The 19,698-nt window shown below is 39.2% G+C and overlaps 1 protein-coding gene across 1 annotated transcript in view; it reads left to right on the top strand.

Moving 5' to 3' along the window:
- Positions 1-2,918: 2,918 nt before the first annotated feature.
- Positions 2,919-19,698, top strand: part of xdh (xanthine dehydrogenase) — a 62,305-nt gene continuing 45,525 nt past the window's right edge. The window contains exons 1-10 of the mRNA XM_069179473.1: positions 2,919-2,994; positions 6,422-6,512; positions 10,479-10,536; positions 12,740-12,836; positions 14,220-14,328; positions 15,315-15,441; positions 16,887-16,948; positions 17,401-17,469; positions 18,241-18,333; positions 18,576-18,717. Coding sequence (XP_069035574.1) covers positions 6,459-6,512; positions 10,479-10,536; positions 12,740-12,836; positions 14,220-14,328; positions 15,315-15,441; positions 16,887-16,948; positions 17,401-17,469; positions 18,241-18,333; positions 18,576-18,717 — 811 coding nt within the window. The 5' untranslated portion in view covers positions 2,919-2,994; positions 6,422-6,458. The remainder of the gene's footprint in view (positions 2,995-6,421; positions 6,513-10,478; positions 10,537-12,739; positions 12,837-14,219; positions 14,329-15,314; positions 15,442-16,886; positions 16,949-17,400; positions 17,470-18,240; positions 18,334-18,575; positions 18,718-19,698) is intronic.

The following is a 19,698-nucleotide window of genomic DNA, read 5'->3' as shown; positions in this document are numbered from 1 at the left end:
GTTAATTTGAAAGGCACAAGACACATCTATAGTAAAACCTACAGGACTCTGGCTATCCCTCTATAAATTGGCTTCATTACTCTGCTCTCCTCCCCACTGATAGCTGATGTGTGGTGAGCGTTCTGGCGCACTATGGCTGCCGTCTCATCATCCAGGTGTATGCACATTGGTGGTGGTGGAGGGGAGTCCCCAATACCTGTAAAAGCACTTTGAGTGGAGTGTCCAGAAAAGCGCTATATAAGTGTAAGCTATTATTATTATTATTATTATTATTATTATTATTATTATTATTATTATCCACTCTTGATCTGCAAGGGTTTTCTGCGTGTTTAAAGGGAACATCTTTCAGCTTTTTGTTTCAAAATGTCATATATTTGATATGAGATTTTGTACATATGTGTGGCATTATAGATTGAGTAAAGTAAATGAAGGGAGCTTGCATTATTAAAATGCTTCTATCCACAACAAATCACTACTTTAAATTCACTAAAGCAACTGATTTTAGAAGTATCTTTTTTAGGTATGTGATGAAGTCAGGTGTCATGTTTTGTTAGCTGACACAATATTTTCTCCCCAATTCAGACAAAGTAAGGATTGTATCTGGAACAGGGCACAGTGCACTGAGCTCAATGCGTGTTATAGTAATAGTAATGTCACCCCCTCGAATCCTAGAAGTGTAGAATAAGGGCCCGGAGCAAAGACACGGTCGTTTGGAACAACAGAATAACTGAGGATCTAAATGCATGTGAAAAGATAATACCCAGAGTTGATATTAAAATAAATATAGATTTATTTATTAGTGTAACATTAAAAAGTGGGGGGGTCATCAATTAGTTGTTAGATAATGCTGGGCTGTCTTCAGTGCCCTGAAAAAAAAATGTCATTATCATCATCATCAAGGGGGATGTCACTCTAACACACCCTCCGTTGTATAGAATCTATGCCAACTGTTAGCGACAAAAGGAGGCTGGCTGAGAGTGACTAAAAGGATAATGATTGTATTCCTTTTCAGCAAGCCAGGATTGTGGAAGGGAGCCCAGCAGTTCTTTATAAGGAATGAATACAATACAATCATCACCTGTGGAGCTACAGGTGCACAAAAACAGGAGAGTGCAGAGCTGGAGGGTCCAAGGCAAGCTGTAGGACCTGAGAACTCACTGATCAAGGAGGAGCCGTTGAGGTGATGTATATGAATGAACACAGAGGGGCAAGCCATGCAGATCTCGTCCAGGCCCCTTCACAGCCAGCCCAAGGTGACTTGTACCCTGCTGGAATCCCCCCAGGTAGATCCTGGTAGAGGGTCAGTTGGGTCAGTTTTAGATGCCTGCTAGTTAAGGTGGCTGAATCAGAACGCCCTGTGGCCAAATAAAAAGCAGAAGGTGGTCAGATGTCTGCTGAAGGGGTCAGGCATCGCTGGGCCTCCATGGAGGCAGTGGTTGGTCACAGCGCTGCGCCAGGATGGACACATTTGGCGATGACTCTGTGACCCTCTGATACCAAATGAAGAGCTCATGAAAAGAAGGGCTGAAAGAAGAAAGCCAGGCATGATAGGAGCAGCCAGCAGCAATAATTTGATATCTTGTCAGCATCTGGGAGTTTGCCTACACTCACTCAAAGGTGGTAGCAGGTTTCCAAAACTGTGCCAATCTGCCTGATCCGCAAGCTGCCAGAGACTGGTGATGGACTGTACTTTCACCCACAGGCCGAACGAGTCACACTGATAAATACCTTGAAAAAGGTCCAAATATGCATCTCATTAGTCTAAGGGCTCAGTTAGCAAGCTTGACTAGAACGAAAACCAGCAGGTACAGTGTGTTACGAAGTAGTAGTGACGACCCTATGCAGAAACCAGATCATTTCCCAGAGGCGTAGTCGAGCGAGCAATCCGAGGTCTGTAAGCCATACAGTAGGTAATCAAGCCAGGCAAAAGTACAAAAACCAGAAGCAGAGCCGGAAGCCATGAGGAAGCCAAGAGTCAAAACCAGTACAATCGGTATAATGCCAAAATCGTAGTCGGGGAACAAACCAGGGTCAGGAAGCCAATTAACAACTAGAAAGTCACAGCGATAGAAAGGATAAATCTAGCCAGGATAAATCTAATACTGAGCAAAGACAAGTGTGTAAAGCAGCCTTGAATAGACTGAGGTAAACTGGCTAATTAGGAATTGTGCTGTAATGCGAGGTGGAATGATGAGTCCTCCAGGGTCATGGAGTAACTCAGTGGTCCTGAAGAATGAAACTGGGAAGCACAGGAGGGTTTTAGAGGAGTGGGAGATGGAGTGACTCTTGCCATTAAATCCCTTTTTTGCTTAATTTTTTCAAACAAATATTGAAACATCTGTTTTTTTTTCAGAAAGTAAAATAATTTGTCAAGTTTTTTCATCAAAATATTTATCTGTATTAGATATCAAAACTGTATATCCTCTGGGCATTTTGTGACACCACATTAGCAGTATATATCTGTTAGCTTTGGAATATGTTTTATCAATTTCTGGTTTCTGCCATTATTATACTGGTAAGTCTCATATTATGAGATGAGCTGTCAGATTTAGCCCATAACACCAAACAAACATTATAGATGTTACATACTGTAGATATAATAAAACTAAAAACTTAAAAGTTTGAAAACTGTAGGTGTATTAATTCAGATGTATCTAGATCTGTACAGTATCACCAGAATGCCCAAACTCTGATGAGAGATAGGTGTCTAAAAATGGCATTAATAATCTGGTTATTAATATTGTATATATTATTTACACATAACCACCGTGAGAGCACAGCACGATGGATACCTTGTCTGATTTACATTCTGTGGGAGGTTTTGGTGAAATGAGCTGCTCCCATTTGCTGGATAACAAGTGAGATGATCATTTAAAAAGCAGTAACTGGAGGTTACCTGTTGGAGGTTATCAGCTGTCAGCAGGTTACAAGACAGGTCCTCTGTCTGCTTCATTCACCGGGGGGTGAAGAACTGACTGTGATCGTAAGGAATCGGTGAGTTTTGTGGAACTGTGAACCTAGGAGCTAGGAGTTCTTGAGATGTTGTGGACGTTTTTTTTTTCTTGAAGGGTCTCAGAGAGAGACTGAAGTGTTTTAAAATTGTATTAAACAGCTAGGCTGTCTGGTATGATAGAAAGGGGTTATGTGAAAAATACAGTCAGAAGCTCAAAAAGGAGCTCTGTTTTTGTTTTGGTTTGTGTTGTATTTTGATTTCCCTCACTGCACAGTAAAATAAAAAGCACTTTTTTAACCTTACAGCTGCATGTACAGTATGTATGACTATCCTATACCCTCCTACTTTAAAAATCCTGTAAGGACATGTCCTGTCACATCACTTAACATTAAGTAATTTAAATTATGAGACCTTATCTTTGTTGGTTGTGTAATATGAATCACATTGTATAACTATGTTATCATTTATAGAAAAATTTGGTTACAGTTTTTGAAACACCAAACATATTTTGTCTAGTAAGTATATACCTTAACCTGATCATGATGTTATAATTCTAAAACAATATTTTAAAGATTCTAAAACAAGGTTTAGTGTATCACCTGTATGCATGGTTCCAAACATCACTAAGAATTGGGTGGGATCAACACAACACATTCATTTACATTGTTATCTGCTGTACATCCCATCATTCCTTTAACAAGAAATACCGGTACAGCAGAGTTTTCAATTAAGCAAAAAGAGTTTGTGACAGACCCCACCCAAAGGAAGCTCCAGTGATCTGTGCAACTGAAAACCCACAATGGCAAATAATTCTCAAATCGGATGCTTTATTCCCAAAATATTGCAAACATATCTTAACACCAACATCCCTAGTGTACCAAGTGACAAACTAATAACACTCCTGAGAGTTCTTCTGAATACCTTATCAATTATCTATTCTATAATTAACTATCTATCTATAATTATTGTAAATATTATAACCTGCTCTCTAAAACTAAAACAGGCCTTTAACAGTCTCAAGTGGCAGTCAGCAGAGTTAAAGACCAGCCTGCCCACAGAGTTGTTGCGGCTGTTTATTGTTTTGTGTATTATAGACCAGCTGTGTAATAAACTCCCACTCTCCCTGGTGTCCCTGTAATTCTGTACGTTTTGAGAAAAAGAGGATTAAATTAAATAAAACCTTCTCTTACCAGTGGAAAGTGCCTCTGCTGCAATATTAATCCTTTTAAGATTAATTTCAATGTGTAATTAACTGAAGACTACTGTAAAAACTGTTTCAAATTTGGTCAAGTTTCAAACAAAGGACTTTTCTGACATGTTTTTCATGCTTTTCCCTTAACACCTGTTAGAGGAGGTCTCATCTTTGAGGACACCATCCATTCAAAAACTTTAAAGTTTTGGAACTTTTCAAAACCAAAGGACCAGTATTCCAACCAGTAAACCAAATTACAGGTTAACTGTAAGCCCAGAGCACTACCAATTGCAAAGGACTGTACTGTACTTCACTAATTGGACAAAAAAAGGAGATTATCTCGATATTGCTTTTAATTCTTCACTCATTGTAAAGATGATCTAGGCCCCAGGGGACAGATTTGTCAATGGTTTACAAGCAGATATGATTCAAGATTATTTTATAAAAGACAGTGGGCTATATTCATTAAACATTTACCACCGTTTGTGGCAGAGTGCCTGCAGGTCAGAGTCTTGTAACGACGAATGGCATACCACTAGAGGCCGCCAAATATGGCGAAGAATCACTTGACTGTATGTGAACTTGGTTTCACATGGTGTTTAATAGAGTGACGTTTTAATTGCAAATTCCCACTTGAGGTATTGAGTATAAAAGGGGATATTTTTATGGTGGTAGCTGGTTGGAGAGTAGGAACTCAAACATTTAGACCACAGCAGTGTAACCACCCTGTTAGTTGTTTGGTTAAGCGAGGATAAATATAATCGAATTTTAAATATAGTAGGTTGACATTTTGTAAGAGCTAAAATGAGCTAGGTGTTTTCTTGTCCTTTATCTTAAATAAAACAAGTTAAGCTCCTGAATCTTAGGTTCTATTGGTGTGGACTGATTTATGTCTAAAGGTCCCCGCAACCACACGTTCAGAATCGTCCACACGATTTCACTCCTTTTTATTAATGTAAGAATCGAAGACTTTATTTTGAACTTGGAAATTCTTGTATCTACTGGCATCTTTTGTGCAAAACTAACTTCGATTAACTGCCTGTCCCTGTCCATATGTATAACATAGGTAGCATTACATGAATGTTACAAAATGTATATGTATTTTTGTTCACAATGTAGACGGTCCTTTCATTTCTCACACTCACAAAACGTCACAGACCCCTATACCTACATCAAATATAATTTGTAAAAAGTCTCAAGATACAGCTGTGGCAGGTATAACATTCTGAGACCGCAGCTGTAACGCAAGTTTAGAATTCGAAAAGCCGCTCAGCTGCTCTCCACAGCTTAACTAGGACACACCTTGTACAGTTTCGATTATTGTGTGAAGGAAAATGTAACTGCAATCTGTTACTGTAACCAAAGATCGCAGAAAATCTTTAAGAAGCCAATTGCTGGCTAATTGAATTTAATGTGTCAGAAAAATTTTAAACAAAAAAGAGTTAATACCAAGCTAACTAGTATAATTCCTTCCCTCCCAAATTATCCCAAAGTGTTGTGCATAGTATGAGACCCCCTTCAACACTGAACCGCAACACCTACAGTACAGTACTTGGTCAATCTGGACCAGCAGCTGAACTAGATATTGTAGTCTCTATTTTATATCCTGGTTAAAACTAATTTTGAATTTTCTTATAAGACAGCAAAAAATAATAAAATGCTTAAGAATTACACCGTGTATGGATTTAAATAAATAAATCAGGTGTTTAGATACATTTTCCTGATACACAAGAAGTTCATTGTTATCCTACTTGTTAAACACCAAGGGCATTTTATATAAAAACTGATAGTGCAGTACATTGTACATTTCGTTAACATATACATACAGTATATATTAATTAGGTAGCATTAAAATGTATTTTTTTATCAAAGTTGTATTTTCGTTCACAATATAGAAAGCAAGTTTATTTACAGAGTGCCGCAGACCCTCATCAGTACAAAAAAAGGAATAGTGATACGAACCAGAAACGTCAAAAAACATTGTTATTGTGATTCATTTTATTGGACGAAATTGTGAAATCTCCAAAAGCAAAAAATAAACCTGTTATAAACAGATACGCACTTTAAGACAGCCAAAGTGTGTGAGAAAACGAGAAAAGTAACTTTAGGTTTTTATATGTAAGTTGTTATCAGTAAATAATATAAATCAGACGAGACATTTCTGTCATGCGATATGTTATATAAAAGCGACAAGTTCAGTAAGATTTCCCAGTATTCAATGGAAATGGGCAGGTATTTAAAAACCTCGAAATTCAAGCACAGATCCACCTGTGTAGGATTCTGCACTTCATTGCCCTGCTGATCGGGGACGCGATGGCTTCGGATTCCACTTGCGACGAGCTGGTGTTCTTCGTCAATGGGAAAAAGGTATTCTTTTCTTTTGTTTTCTATTGAATAGTAATTTCTCGTTGAACAACACAAGACGAATACGTTTAATGGCGTATAAACAGTTTTAATTTAGCCTAATGCAAGTTATAGAGCTTAAAGACGAAAATTGTCTTTAAGCTACGTTTAAGATATGCTTAGATTAGTGGTTTTCACGTATTATATTTAGATTTGACCACTTGTGTAACTAGTTCTACTAATGTTAGTAATAATATAAACTACAGTTAAAAGGGTACGATAATGATAATTTATTGTTAGTAGTAAAGCAGGGAATTAGTAACAATGTTTGTATGTTCAGTTTATTTTCACATTCGTTTTATCTCAGGTGCGTAGTGCAGTATAGATGCGTTTGTTTTGTGTTATTTCATTTTCCGGTTAGGGTGAGGAAAGAGTATGGTGTATGAATAAATGCCCCGCTTTTAGTATAATAAATAATCGTTCTCTGTTACGTGTGCACCTCGTCGCCTTTATCAACATTCACTCTTGCAGCACTTTGACAAGCCACCAAGACATTTTTAAAAATTGTTAGGATTTTTTTTTATAAATGCTTAAAATGTTAATACTTGTTTGTTCTGTGGATTAAATGGTCTTGTTTATATGAGGTGGGGAATAAAAGGCAGGCAGAGCCTGCTTCAGGTTCGACAAGACAACTTTATGGCCCTTTTCTTTGCAGTGATTTGGCTCTAGCTAATGCTAGAGAGAGAGAAGAGACAAAGTGCATCCACTTGGAATAACCCAAGGCAAAGACAAAGAAAGAAAATTGCTCCCTGCCTTTATAGAAGGGAAAGGCAAGAAGGGGTGAGCCTTGAGGGAAAACTGTACAGTAAGGGTCACTGAGTTGGCATATTCTAGAGGATGAAAAAATGCTCAAAATGCAAAATAAGCTTATGTAAGGGTGTAAGCTTTCCGCCAGCGCGTGAAGTGGTTCATTGTGACTGGCTCAATAAAACAGATCCTTTCGGGTGGTGCAGGAGTCCTAGCACTGACAGCAGTCTGCGCCATCTTGTCATACCCACCTTCATTATGCCAGGCCAGGATTTTGGTGACCCCAAAATGCCTAACCCCCGAGTGGGCTGTGATGTGCCTAGTCTTCAGCGTGGCGTGGGAAGACCTGGCTCTTCAGTGCCAAGGGCACTGCCCCTCTCCTGATGCAGGGTGCACCCAGCGCCCATTCAGCACACCGTCTTGAATTTGCAAGCTGGGCCACTGATTAATGAGCTTGTAATGAGGGTGGGTCCCCAGCCATCTCATCTCAGGTGGGGTGTTCTCTGGTCTGCATCCACTGCGAACCTCCTGGAGTTCTGGATGGGCTTCCTGTCCCCGTGTTGGCACAGGGTCTGGGAGCCATGTCCGGCAGCTCGTGGTCATTGGGGGGGTCCCATTCCTGAACCTTCCTCTCACAGCACTCACAGTGCTCACAGTGCACTGTTCTGTCTACACAGGGCCTCGGTATCCCAGTGCTGCATTAATGTTGTACTCCTGCAGCTTCGCTATCCAGCAAGCCACCTGGTCTCCAGGCTTGGCCTAAATGCTTAAGCAGTTTTGCAGCAGTCTTTACATATTTTTCTCTCTATTCAGTTCAATTAGAATGTGTTTTCATGTCATGGCAAAGGGTTATGTGCAAAACTTTACATGTATAGCATACATGTAACAACATACAAACATTCCTTGAGGGAAATTTAGTAACACTGTAACCCCCCATCATTGAGAATCACAGAAATAAAACCCCTCCCCTCCAATTTAGTAACATGGTAGCTATAACCTACTTCTAATATTAAGTAAAACAGAAACACATCCATCCATTTTCTAACCACTTCTTCTAACTCGGGGTTGCAGAACCTATCCTGGCAAGCAATGAAAGCAAAGCAGGCAAGGTGCATCCTGCAGGAGGTGACAATCAATCAATCAATCAATTAATCAATCAATCAAGGTTTATTTTTCAATGCACGAACAGTACAGCATACATCAGTGTTGTCGGCAATGAAATGCTTTTTCCGCGAGCTTGTTAAGAGGGATAAAAGGATACAATAAATAAAAGGATTTTTTTTAAAAAAATAGGATACAATAAATGACACCATTTACAATATAATTTACAATACTGTAACGCTTACGGCCGACAAGTACTGTGTGTAAGAGCCGGCGTACCAGAGCGGGTGACTTCACCGCCCTTCCCTGTGATAGCAGGACCAATGTAACGCAACGGGGGCTCAGGCGGGCGCCCTTGCCGCATCTGGTCGGCCCCATCCCGACTGGAGGCTCGAACCCGGGACTTCCGCGTCTCTCTGCAGCGACCTAGCCCCGTGAGCTAAAGAGAGATCTCTCAAGTCCCGGGTTCGAGCCTCCAGTCCGGATGGGGCCGACCAGATGCGGCAAGGGCGCCCGCCTGAGCCCCCGTTGCGTTACATTGGTGTCAGGAGTGGGATGGGATAGCCCTTCGCTGGGGACGGCGATTTAAGCGGGGGAGAGTGTAACGCTTACGGCCGACAAGTACTGTGTGTAAGAGCCGGCGTACCAGAGCGGGTGACGTCACCGCCCTTCCCTGTGATAGCAGGACCAATGTAACGCAACGGGGGCTCAGGCGGGCGCCCTTGCCGCATCTGGTCGGCCCCATCCCGACTGGAGGCTCGAACCCGGGACTTCCGCGTCTCTCTGCAGCGACCTAGCCCCGTGAGCTAAAGAGAGATCTCTCCACAGCCCAGTAGCTGTGGTCCTGCTATCACAGGGAAGGGCGGTGACGTCACCCGCTCTGGTACGCCGGCTCTTACACACAGTACTTGTCGGCCGTAAGCGTTACAATACAATACAAATTGTGCGAAAGTAGCATAAGCATAGGAGGTATTTTGTGCTCTTCGTATGTGTCCTGAGAGTGCAAGTGACAGGAGGGCGTCGGTCACAGGGCAGGCGGACAGACACACACACATTCACTCCTCTTCCCAGAATCTGATTAATCTACCAGTATGTCTTTGGACTCTAGGAGGAAACCAGAGCACTCAGAGGAAACCCACACAAGCACGGGAGGAACTCACCTCTTCACTAACTCCACACAGCTAGCAAGCCAGGTCAGGAAACGAACCCAGGTCCCAGCGCTGTGAGGCAAGAATGCTAAACACAGCATGCTGTGCCACCCTCCAAAAGAAATCTCCCCTCTGATATGAAAGGGGACAGTAAAACCTCCACATGCGATTTTGGTACAGGGTGACCCCATCTTTACAACTCTTTCTCTGTATTCACGAACACCATGACTTTCTGAAAATAAATGCTCTTTTTTATCTGTAACAGACATACGTTGTACAGTACATTTTCTACAGTGCCTCTCTCTAAGTAAAATGCAGTACATTTTTTGCATCTGCTTTTCTGCCAAACTGGTTTGGCCAATTGCTCATGGGAGGTGTCTGGGCCAATGCCAACAACCTGTTCAGTGGGTTAGCTGTGTATTCACCTTAAAATACACATTTAAATTTGGCACATATTTTAGTGCACATATTCCATATCGCTTAGCCTAAAATAACAAAAAAAACTTTTCTTCTATAAATGTTGAATTTGAAGAACACAATCATTTTCTGTACATTTCATTCTAGTAGGGTTGCACAGTGGCACAGATGTTTGCTTCTTCGCACAGCTGGGGTCCTGGGATCATCTCTGGACCTATCTGTGTGGAGTTGGTATGTCCTCCCTGTGTTTACATGGGTTTTCTCCAGGTGCTCTGGTTTGCTCCCACAGTCAAAAGACATGTTGGTAGGTTAATTGGCTTTGGTGTGAGAGTGTATGTGTCTGTGTGTCCCCTGTGATGGACTGGCGTCCTTGTCCAGGGCGTACCCTGCCTTGTGCTGTTGTCCATGACCCTAAAGCCAATGAAGAAATTAGAAAATTAATCAATAATCCTGTTTTAAAGATATTGGACATGTGTAAATGGATTTGCCTGAAAAGTCCACCACTTTTGTTTTTCAGATCGTGGAAAAAAATGCAGAACCTGAAATGACCTTGCTGACATTCCTAAGAAGAAAGTGTATCCTTAATTGAAGAAATAAAGCTTAAACTTTATTTTAGTTCTAGCACATAACAGTTTGTAATTACATAACACACACAGCTGTTAACGGTTTGATAACCATTATAATTGACAACAGCATAACCATGGTCTAGCCTCATTTCTCAAATCTCAGAAGCTAGGCAAGGTTACACCTGGTCAGTTCTGTGATGTATTGTAAGACCAGTATGCTGCTGAATGTGGCATTGGTGGACTGGTAAGTATCAATTCTATGCCATAATATTCACACTTAGGCCCCAGTAAGGTAAATTACATGAAGGATTCCTTTATGTTTGCTTTGGGATCCTTTGAGATGAAGAGAAGTTCTGTAAATTCAACTGATTCTAATTTTTAAATGGGATGTTTTACATTTGTAGCCTCTGGGAATGCCCAATACCATTACTGTACACCACATCTCACAAAAATGGCTGGACATTGCAAATAATATTTGATGTAATGTGTAGAAATGATCATTTTAAGTTTTTCTACCCTAAATAGAAAAGCATGGATTTAATATTTGTTGGCAATGGAGTTCATAACCATATCATTGGTTGAAATTGCAAGTGTCTGATTTCCAACTATGTTCATAACAATGAAAAATGAAATTTAATGAACTCAAAAAAGCTTATTTTTGTTAAGATGTCCAGAAGTTCAAAGAGTCAGTGTTTTTTATCCTGTTTTTCTCTGAAAATCAAACATCCACTAGGTCCTTCAACTCTGGCACACCAGATTAACTATGCTTAGGGGTGTATCCTTTTCATCCAATAATGCTTCAGAATAGTTTGTTCAGGTCAATTATTTACTATGTTAGCCATCACAAGAGGATGATTCATTTTTTATTCCCCAGAAGAAGTGCATATAGTTGCAACTGGTTTGAAATGTGATGAGAGGAGTTTCTATATACAGTATACTGTTTCATATTATACATACATTTATATACAATATTGTTAAATAATCTTTTTGGGTTAAATTTTATAACCCAAATACTCATGACTCTGAGCTCTATCTAATATAAGAACCATAATATTGTATACCTATATGTCTGAAAAAGAAAGTGAGTATTCAAAATGACAGAAGTATGTTGTATGTGTTGTATGTGAAGAAGAACAACTGAAGTGTAAGACAAACTAATCACTTAATTTATTAATTTATTAAGAAGAAAATATTAAGAAGACCTGAACATTGATTTCAACATTTGTGCACTCGTTTCTAACAATGTGGGCATATACAAAGAAACGAGTTTGATTCTTTGCATATACAGAGTCTAGGTTTTGCTTTTTAAGGAGCATTCTTTAAAAAAATAGGTATACAAAAGCTTTACAGTAGCTTTTGACTTTTTAGGTACATTTTTCTTGCTCAGTAGATGTTGTCATGTTCATACCCAATTACAGTATGCACAGAATATACTGAAGAAGATTCTGCTGAAGTACTGCACATTAATATCAATGCACTTATAATGATTCCTCATAAATTGCCACTGGCAGCTCCTGGATTAATTGACATTAGAGATTCCCGCTGTGGCAAATTGCTAAAAAGATGAGACAGGACCTCTTGACTAGTTCAAGTCAACACATGCTGAACATTTTATGCTGACACTCACCTTCTACAAAAAAATTGAAATGCCTGTAGTTTTCCAGGTCAGCATTGTATAATAATAGACAAAAATATTCTGTGTACTAGCAAAAAACAACTATTCATTGCTTATATACAGTATGGCGTCTCTGATATATTTAACTCAACTTAAATATACAGTCAAAAGTTTACAGCCAGTTCATCACAATTGGTTTTAGCTTGTAGTGTAGTGTTGTGCATATGCCTTTAGCTTTTTTTTTAAAAGGTTTGGTTCCCATATTTCAAAAGTAACCCAACCTTTACCCTTATTTGACTATCATCCAGTAAACAAAGTTGTGGAATCTCCATTCATGAAGATTAATCAGCAGTTTCATTTTTTTTTAATTGTATATACACCCAGCCTTTAAATAATTTAATTCTAATAATACTGCTTAGGACCTTTCCTCAGTCTGTGTTATGTTGTCTTATCTGTAATGGGCATTTTCAAATGTTTTTTTGCTGCACAACAAAAACATGTATGCACTTCTGAAATGTATTAATAAAATTAATAAAACAAAGTTTGCTTTTTGAACTCCAGTCCTACTGCTCTTTCCTTGACCTTGCTCTTTCACAGTGGGTCTGACAGGATCCAAGCTGGGCTGTGCTGAGGGAGGGTGTGGTGCCTGTACGGTGATGGTGTCCCGGTTCCATCCCCATCGGGAGAAGATTGTGTATCCTTTTAAAAAAATACCTATTCAAAACCTGACCCCTGGGTTGTGGAACTCTTGGTTCCTATCTGTTTATTGTGGTTTGTTACCCTTGTCTCCCAGGTTTTTATACCCTGGAGGAGGGGGCAGCTCTCTGCCGTGGACTCCCGGAGGTTTCCTTTCAGTTAAATGAGGTTTTTCCTCCCCCCAGTGCTGTGCAGCTCACTTATTTGTGTGGGCTTCAGGAGCCGCCCATTAAAGGGGAGGAGGTACTGTCACGCCCTCTGCAGTCAGAGGGTGCTCCTACTCTGTCCTGTCCCTAGTTTCCTGTGCTTTGCTGTCCTTCCGGTGTCTCTCTCTCTGGGGCTATATATTTCCGGGTCACTAATTCACCTTCGCTCAGCATTGACGTTCGGATGTCCTGAGACCCGCCTAGCACCAGGTCTCCCCACGTCCACTGCCTGAGGGCATTGGTTTCTATTCGACTCCTGAACTGCTGAGCCCATGCTAATCCCCCGTTCTGCCACTACGTATATGGGTCTTTTTCAGCTCTCCTGCCTCTCCATGGTTCATCCCTTCTGACATCCGTGACACTGGGAAGGGCCTCTAATTTTAATTCCTAGGTTTCAATAGCAAGATATTCAGATGTTATTCTGCTTTTTTTCCCTATTCAACAGCAAAACTGAATATATATATATATTATTATGTACCAAATCATTATTTCAATATTCTGATTTAAAAGTCTTTATGTACAGTTCAACTGCTTCTTTTTGGTTTGGGATATTAGGAGTTTGTCCCTTTTCAGAAATATTTATCAAACCTAGCAGAAGTAAAATATTGGAAAATATTGGTTTATTTGGTCAATTGTGTCATATTTGAACTTTTAAAATCAAATTAACAGCAGGAGTTATCAATCATCAACCATTGCAAATAGGTCACAATTTTATTAATTGGTGATTTGACATGAAAAAAGTATGAAAGTTTTGAAACATTTTGAAAGAAAACCATTAGCATATCATGCTAATATTATTTTATAATTTCCAAATTAATTAGACTTTTTTCAAAGTATATATTCAATTATGAGATAAAAATGTTTAATTCTATACATTTTTTGTATTTTTTTGTTTAAGGATCCTTGTGTTTTTTAAAATTTCATTTTATTATCATAGATATCCTTATAATGTTGGCTATGTCTTTATAAAATTAGATTAATTAAATCGCTGAGTTGAGTAAGAGATGAAAAATGAGTAGAACATTATTGCAATTTCACATACACCTTCGCAGCACATTTAGAAGTCACTCTGTGGTGTATGGAGTTTATCTGAGGACAGTTACTACTAGATTTGTATCTCAAAAGATATTCTTAATCAAATTCCCAGTCTCAGGTCCTTGACAACCTACTCATAGTCACTATTCTATAAATGCCTGTCTGGCTCCTGTCTGTTCCCTGCATCACAGTGCTATCACCACAGTGGAAGGAATTGGCAGTGTTAAAACCAAACTTCACCCTGTTCAGGTAAGAAAAGAATACTTAAATGGGTATTCGGGTACACTTGCTAGTTAAAGAAAGTGACTTCTATAGTAATGCACAAAACCTTGAGGAAGACCTGGTGAGTCACTTGTAGGGTAATTTGTGATGATGTTCAAGAGGGGTGCTACAAATGTGCAAGTTCAGATTAATTCCAGACATTTATCAGGAATATCTGGTCTATGATGCAAATATACTGCCGTTGAAGCCATAAGACTACCAGAGATTATATTAGTAGCTACAGAGGATGTGTTTTATACATCAAATATACAACATCACAAATGTAAATAGAAAGTAAAACACACAAAGCTAAGGGCTGTTTACTGTTTTGAACTTTGATTGGTGTTTACAAGTATTTAAGTTTTCAGACATTTTCCTATTGCAACAAATTGTTGAGGAATCACAGATTGCGTAAAATAATACAAATAATATGTATCTGGAAATAAAATTAGTCAAATGTTACCACTCTGCTCTCAGTTTTATGGTTTGGTATGTTTAAGTTATTATCAATTCTAACACAATTGTTTCACAGTAGTGATACAGCGGTATTTTCCCACAATATTTGTCACAGGCCTATTCACATACTGGATACTGCTTGACCGGTTTCTACAGGAAATAAAAGTTTTCTTTTCTCCCGTTAACCATTAAAAGCTTTCCCCTGTAACCTTCATCTGCTTGTGAGGGAAATTTGGCATTATATCCTGCATTGTAGAATTACTTCAGGATGTAAATTATGGCATGCAGTAGAAATTCACATGCATGAAAAACAGGCTGACCTGAGAGAGAAGAATAGCCAATTTTCAGCAATTGTTCAGATTATGAAAGTTTTGAACAGTACGAATATCTCTATGCCTTATAGACATGCTTAATTCTAGCTGCTCCCAAAGTGTCACCAAGGCTGTGAATGAGTTTCTAAACAGCGGAGTGTTCAGATAGGTGATTTAACAGTTAAGTATGAAACACTTTTCTTGCAGGAGAGAATAGCCAAGGCTCATGGCTCTCAGTGTGGATTCTGTACTCCAGGGATTGTCATGTCCATGTATTCGTTACTGCGAAATGAGCCTAACCCATCCATGAAGGATATCGAAGATGCTTTCCAAGGTAGCACATTGGCTGCACCTGCGATTTTCAAGTGCTAAGTTCATCCATTTTGGAAATGGTTCTGTTGTCTAACCATGCATCACATCCACACTATCCTGAATCTCAAAATGCCTGTTAAAGCAGAAATTGGATTGTAAAAATTATATGTATTTTTTAAACACAGCACATCTCTCCAGGCAGTGCTATGGTGCAGTGGTTAGCATTGTTGCCTCACAATGCTGGGTCCCTGGGATCAGTTCCAGACATGGGGTACTAGCTGTGTGGGGTTTGTATGTTTTCCCCATGTTCACATGGGTGTCTTCCAGGTTTCCTCTTACAGTTCCAAAATATACTGGTAGGTTTAATTGTGTCTGTGTGCCTGCGATGTACTGGTGTCCTGCTGAGTTGTACCCTGTCTTTTGCCCACTGCTTGCCAGGAGTCTGGCTCCCCCACAACCCTGAGCTGGTAAAATGTACTGCACTGCACTGCATTAGGCCTATCAAAATCCAACTAATGTAAGGACAATATATTAGTGGACATTTTTGTAAATAAAATTCAGTTAGTTTCATTGCTACAGCCCAGCAGCACAGCTATAGGAACTAATTGAGAATAGTTAGAAGCTGAAAAGTGGAAATTTAGTGTGGAATTAAACTTTACTTGTCCCCCCCCACACACACACACACATCCCACAGTCTGGCTCAGGAATCCAAGCTATAGTAAATGCCATTATCTGATTTCACTGTTTGTGCTTAACACATTAATGAGTCTCTGCTGAGCTTCTTTTGCATTAATATACAATTTTGAACTCTTTTCATTTAATACCAGTACTGTTTTGCATTTTTATCCATTTGCAATCCTCTACAAACATTCTCTAAAACACATTATGTCATTTACCAAACTAAAAAAACAGAAGATAATTTCGTGGGCCAGCAAGCATGCAGAGGCGTTTTTTAACCCTTGGAAAAAGGTGAAATTTTTCTGGTCCACCTTGTTGTATACAAAAATGTACAGTGAACAACACACCACAATGCATATAGTTTCACTGCAGGATAGTCTGACTTTATTGGGCTTGTGTTTGCTTTTTGAATGATGAACATCTAGAAATAGAAACTGTTGGTACAGTATGAAAAGCAGTATGATTCAGCATGACCCAGACTGATTATATGATAATAAGATTAGTAGGAATTTATTATCTTTTGCAAAATTACATTGTTTATAACCCTCCTGATAAATGATGGGTTGTTTTATTAAAAATACTTTTAAAAAAATCAATAAAACAGTTACTTCCAAAGACCTTTCTGCCAACTTTTAAAGTGTGATTTAACTTAATTCTTTAAAGGCTCATTTCAGATTTTTTTTTCAATATACTTCTGATAAGTAGGCTGAAAACACAGTAGCTCAGAGCAGAAACTTCATCACTATATCAAAGAGATACTACTTGTGTTTTTTTTTCCTTTACACGCAGGTAATTTGTGCCGCTGCACTGGTTACAGACCCATTTTGGAGGGATACAAAACATTTGCTAGAGTAAGTAAATCCTTCCTGAATAAGAATGGCTTTTGATATTCCTTGTTACTGGCAGCTGTTCCGCCCACTTTTCCACTTACTATTTTAAGACAGAGACACACGCTGGTGCAGTGATTCACATTGCTGCCTTATTGTGCTGCAGCCCTGGGTTCAAAATCTCCCCCGTATTCACATGGGTTGCCTCTAGGTGCTCCAGTTTCTTCCCATTGTCCAAAGATTTACTGGAAGGGAAACTTGCCCTGGTGTGCGTGTATCTGTGTCTTTGTGGTCCCTGCATTGACTGGTACCCTTGCTCCTGTTGCTTTTTGGCTTAGGCTCCACCTCTCCTCACAAACCTGTTCTAAAATGGATTTATGGGTTTGTAAGACACCCAGTTATTCGCCAAGAGTCACATGAATAACAAGGCGACTGGAAGTGTCACATTCCAGTACAGTTGTTTCTCTGTGTTGTAGGATGTGGGCTGCTGTGGTGCAGGAGGAAAGGAGAATGGATGTTGCATGAACAAAGAAGGCAGATGCAATGTAAGTATTATATAGTATATTCACAATGCAGAATCAAATAGAGTGGGCAAATGCACTTATCAGCACTGTTATGTAGGGTGAAGGATACATGCAACAGAGACCCCTGCTCTTTTGTCAGAATTTTGTATCTGTCAGCTATCTAATGTGGACTTCATTTTCAGCAGAAACATAGCTAAATTAAAAGCAGAAATCTGTGATTACAATTCACCATATCCCACAGGGAATACAGCCTACCCCACTTCTGTTTAATTCTTTTCCCACCAAAGAGTATTAAATTCATTGAAATTATATGAACTATGAACTCTGAATTCCCTTTATCTTGCTAAGTGTTTCTTTGTCTAGATAGATACTGTAATTGTGTATTAGCCATATACAATTTGTTGCATTATGAATTTGTCTTTTCACATACCCCAACTTGTTCTCCATGAGACACACAGACAGGGAGAGAAGCTTGGGGTCAGAGCACAGGGTCAGCCATTTACACGGCACCCCTGGAGCAGTTGGGGTTAAGGGCCTTGCTCAGGGGCCCAACAGAGTAGGATTCCTCTGCTAGCTGTGGGATTTGAACTAGCAACCTTCTAGCTACAGGCACAGATCCTTAGCCACAGTGCCACATGCAGTGTGCACTTTATGAATGAGTTTCAGTTCCTGATATGTCAATGTCAAGCTAATGACTTCAATTATATTTTTTTCCTAAATTGTTTAATTTGTGAACTCATTAAGTGAAGGCAGATCCACTTTCTGATCTACAAAACCTCTCTGATTTCTCAGTTGCAGGAGCAATCTTCAGCACAGCTCTTCAATGTTTCTGAATTCATACCTCTGGACCCTACACAAGAGCTTATATTTCCACCAGAGCTACAGGTTTGCATTAAGCATTTCTTTTTTAGGAAAAGGCAATGTCTTAAATATCAGCAGCTCTTTAATACAATGATGAGGTTCAAAGCATTTCCTTAATGAAGAGAAACAAGTAAATAATTGTTGGATAAAAAAATTAAAAACATCTGAGGTACTTTTTTAAATGTGATGTCTGAACATTTTGTTGAATATATAGTATGTTCTTGGTAAGATTATGTATCGCTGACAGTGTGTTTCTGATTGTGTAGCGACTGGAAAAATCACAGAACAAGCAGCTGCGATTCAAGGGAGAGAGAGTCACATGGATTCAACCCAGCTCGCTCACTGAGCTGCTTGATCTCAAGTACCAGTTTCCTGAAGCCAAGCTTGTGGTTGGCAATACTGAAGTTGGTAAGGAATTAATTCATTCTGACATCATAGAGAAACAGATATATTGTTGAGTTTTTTTCTCGCTCATTTCCTTGTTTGGCTTTATTTGTTTATATAAAGTATTGCAGTATTGTGAATGTATTGTATATGTATTTGTGAGCTTTCAAGTTCAGACAAAATCATTGTCTAGTTCCATCACAGCAAGTAGATTCTAAAAGAAGCTAAGAACATTTGATAATTTTAATTTGATAATTAGTATTGGTTATGACCTTGCTGACCATTAACACAATCCTAACATCATTGGCACAAGGACCTGTGCACATTGAGTGGCTGCAGTTGCCTCCTATTGATGGCCTTGGTAAGTTGGTCCCAGGGATGTTCTATAGGGCTCAGGTTAAGTGAGAAACTCCTTAGTGCTGTTTTCCTGAAGTGGTTCCATTATAATCCAAGCACTGTGTAGTCTTGTGTTGTCCTGCTAAAAAATTATCACTCATTTTATCTCAAATCAAATAAACACTGGCTCAAGGACTCATCAACGTATGACTGAGCAGTAAGGCTGCCCTCAGTCTGAACCAAAGGCGTTGTTGTGTTATAGGACAGTTACCCAGGTCATAAATACTGTAAAGGTAGCGTTATAAAGGGGTCAATGTACAGTACATTAATTGTATAACATACACATTGTTAAGCTTTAAAACTAAAACGTGCTGATATGTGAGAATAGTGTTATAACAGGGATAGTATAAGGTTAGGGAGGATTTTGGGTTTCCTAAATCCTACTCAGAATGATCTGAAATTCTGTCACCAAAATTTATACTTACTGTATGACAGAAGGAGGTTATTTTAGGACAAAATCTTCATTGAAATGAGATTCTGGGAATTTATGTGTTCTAACAGAAAAATGTGCAAAGTACAAAGTCTAACAACAGAATGACTCTGTTCTTTCCACTGGTAATCTAGTCCATAAAGTACTGTTCATTCTCTCACAGTTATTTTTTGTCTTTG

The sequence above is a fragment of the Lepisosteus oculatus genome, chromosome 2 (genome assembly GCF_040954835.1).
Source record: "Lepisosteus oculatus isolate fLepOcu1 chromosome 2, fLepOcu1.hap2, whole genome shotgun sequence".
NCBI classification, from domain to species: Eukaryota; Metazoa; Chordata; class Actinopteri; order Semionotiformes; family Lepisosteidae; genus Lepisosteus; species Lepisosteus oculatus.
Note: the sequence above shows the minus strand (reverse complement) of the source record. Positions and strands in the feature narration are given on the sequence as shown.